At 45.4% G+C, this 3,344-nt stretch overlaps 1 protein-coding gene across 1 annotated transcript in view; it reads right to left on the reverse strand.

Moving 5' to 3' along the window:
* vps37d (VPS37D subunit of ESCRT-I) overlaps positions 1-2,646 on the reverse strand; it is a gene marked incomplete at its 5' end in the record, with an annotated part of 26,392 nt that extends 23,746 nt beyond the window's left edge. The window contains 1 exon segment of the mRNA XM_035666370.1: positions 2,475-2,646. Within this exon segment, the coding sequence (XP_035522263.1) occupies positions 2,475-2,646 (172 nt within the window).
* Positions 2,647-3,344: the final 698 nt, after the last annotated feature.

Genomic DNA, 3,344 nt, shown 5'->3' on the forward strand with positions numbered 1-3,344 from the left:
AGCTCAAATGCGGCACCGCGTAGGCCTAGCAGGATGTGAAAGGGGTCCTGAGGAGCACACTCGATAAAGGGGTTGAGGGTTGAAGACGTTAACGGACTGGGTAAGCTGGCAAAGATTAGCAGATTTTGCAGGAGGGTTTACACGATTCACCGACGACATATTGTCTTTGTTTCGCTTACAATATCGCTGCTTCATGCACTAAAGTGATATTAATCGTTGCTATTTTATGGCTTACAGGGAACATCGTGGTCTGCGTTTATATTAGGAAACATTTTCAGGCAGGTGAGCGTTGAAAGCCAGGGAGACAAGCTTGTTGACTTGTATTTAATGATTAAACTCTGTACGTAAATCTTTATTAACATTTAATCAAAACCATGATGTTGCCTCTAACTCCTGCTTAGGTAGTGGCTTTCGTTTGGCCCGCCGCCAAACTCAGAAATGTGTCAAGCTTGAATTGGATTTTGGCATGCTCAATACAAAGAGTTTTCTTTCGCCCCTCGTCTTTTAGGTGTTCGGCGCCGCGCTGAATCCATCTGGGGGGAGCGCGGAGTCTGCATGTTTAATGCCTGAAAAATGTGAGGTCCTGTTCATTAGTTCAGATAGAAGAATCTCAGCGCAGCAGCGGGAGGCGCCTCTATGGCCGGCTGGGACAAAGGCAGTCGAGGAGGTAGAGGAGGCTGGACCACCGTCTGGTTCAAAAGCGGTTGAGCTGACCGGCGTCACGCTGCCATCCACTAACCATCACTCTTCTCCACTTCCATTACAGTTAGTTTTGTGGTTTGTGGTCATCTTAAGGCTCAGTTTGTAAAGCTCACAGCCCGCCATCCCGTTGCTGCTGCTCTGCTCTGTGTAAAAAAGATTTTCAAACGACAAAATGTGACTCGACTCCGAGCCATCGAGTCTTAAACCTAACCAGACTTTTAAATCTGGCAAAACAAATTAGTATAAAATAGATGTAATATTCTAAGAGACAGGGCTGCTTTAAAAGAACAGGGTCACCTACAGTGTGTGTGCGGGTGAGATTATGTTTCATCTGGAACGTTTAAAAGTCAGCGCTGATGAGCAGCAACCAGGCTAACAGCAGAAAGAGGACGCAGAGGGAAACAGACGCCAATAATATTTGTGAGAAACCGTCTGGAGGAGACGTCACGAAACAGCCAAGGTTTCTTCTCCACCTGGGGAACACAACCACAACACACTGCCAGCTTTCTCTGGCCACAGATCCCCATCCACCAAACAGCAGGATGTATTAAACAATACAGCTGTCTGCCTTGATCCCCTCCACAGTTTGTCTCTGCTACAATTACTCGCCTCAAGAAAACTCTCCTCATTCATCTTTTCTTTTTTTCCTCTTTTCCTCTCTCCCTCCCTTGTTGCAGCAAATGAGAATCAGATGTTTTGCAGAGGAAGGACAGACCCCCGCCCATCCTGCTTCGCTGGGGAGGTGGGACAGCATCTGCGTAATGTGTGCACACTGACAGGAAGTTTAACATTCCTCCCAACTTCCATCACTGGCCGGCAGCTGAGGCTGTAGAAACAAATCTGGCAATGCGTTTTTTCATCAGGGTTAGTTCACTCAGAGGTACAGATATTAACGCAAACGGGATTCATTTCATCACCTGCTTTTGCCTCTTGTGCTGCGAGGAATTTCTAAAGCTTGCCCGTGAGGCTCATAATTTAAGGCTGAGGCTTAAAAAGACATCCTCCGGCCCTGCCCTATAGCTGCCCCGTCAAAAGCATGACTTGCCTAAACAAAGACAAGGCCCCTTTCACCCCGCAAATTCCTTGACAACTGCTGCAAGCTTCCTGCTGGCATTTGATATGCTCCCTTTCGTTCCCATGACCAAACTCCAGTCATGCTGAGGCTTTTCGCCGAGCAGTTGAAGGCTCGTCTCACTGGCGCTCCGAAGCTTTTCTGTTCTGATGTGAAACGTCTCTCGTTCTCTGCACAAGTAAGAGTGTCACAGTGAGTCAGAAGTGATTTTTGGGAGCTTTCGTTTTGCTTTCTATGTCTCTGAAAAGGCTGCAATGTCTCGGTGCAATTACAAGGTGAGACAACGAGGAGCCACTGTGGGATCTCGTGTGTAATTAGTTTTAACCTTAAGAGGTTTTGGGACGCAACCTTCTCCCTTCTGCGATTTCTTCTTTGGGGTTTTGTTTTCACTGTACTCTACATAAAACCTTATGAGAGCTCTGCGGCCGTTTAAGTAAATAAAGACTACAACAACAGTCAGCAGTTTAAGGTCACATAGAAGGCCGGAAAAAGGGCTTTTAGCAAGCTGTAACAATGCTTCACGTTCACTTAGCGGGGCGATATTTACCCGTCCGGTCCTGGAATCTGCACCACTGACCTTGTCATCACAACCACCAGCTCCTCTTGACTTATGTCTCGACGGCGATCGTTCACTGGCATCTCGTATGAAACCAGAAAGGAGGAGGGGAGAGAGGCGGGAGAGAGGGGGGTCTAAACTTACCAAGCTGACTCTGTTTTTCCCAGCATGTGGCTGCCAGGTTGGACAGTTGCCGGTATTTCTCCGCCAGTTGGAGTTTGCCGTTACAAAGGCGAGGTCGTCGGGCGAGGCTCTCCTCCGCCACGCTCCGATTGGAGGTCAGCAGCATCTCCCGGTCCACCTGAAGGTCCTGAAACTGAACAGAAGCACATAAAAACAAAGTCAGATTCAGTCTTTAATGCATGTGGTACAGCTGTGTTTTAGTGTTTGTTATTATAAAGTCTTTTATTTTGAAGGGTATACACCTCAACTCTTTCTGTATCTTTGGTGCTTTTGTTTTGAAAAATGCTGTACAAATAAAGTGAATCATTTATTAACTCTTTCTGTATTTAAGAATACAGGAACTATAACATGTTTCACTTCAACAACTGTATGTATGTTGTGTTTACTTTGTTTTATTGTTTGTTAGACCTGAACTGATCAATCAATCAATCAATCAATCAATCAATCAACAGATCTGCAACTATCTCGATATTGGATTTTGTCATTTTTCCAGCCGATCAAACACACAAATGTTGCTTTTCTCGCTCTCAATCATCATCCTACACGTGACGTTAATTTGAACAACTTTCTGAATGTTTTGAAGCCAAGCTTTGGACCAGTTCCTCGTCTCCGCCATGACTCCTTCTCATCGCGAGCTCCTTCGCCGTCAGAAAAACATGCCGGCGTCGTTTAAATGAACCGATGAGCTCGAGGGGAAACAATTCGGACGTATTGGAACTAGGTTTTTTTGTAATCGATTAATTCGAATTCGTAGTTAAACACGATTTATTATTAGTTAAAATCTGTTTTCTCTTGAACTTCCACAACAAATAACCATAACTTGCTCAATTT

The sequence above is a fragment of the Morone saxatilis genome, unplaced genomic scaffold (assembly GCF_004916995.1).
Source record: "Morone saxatilis isolate NCDOM2014 unplaced genomic scaffold, NCSU_SB_2.0 Contig20, whole genome shotgun sequence".
Lineage (NCBI taxonomy): Eukaryota > Metazoa > Chordata > Actinopteri > Moronidae > Morone > Morone saxatilis.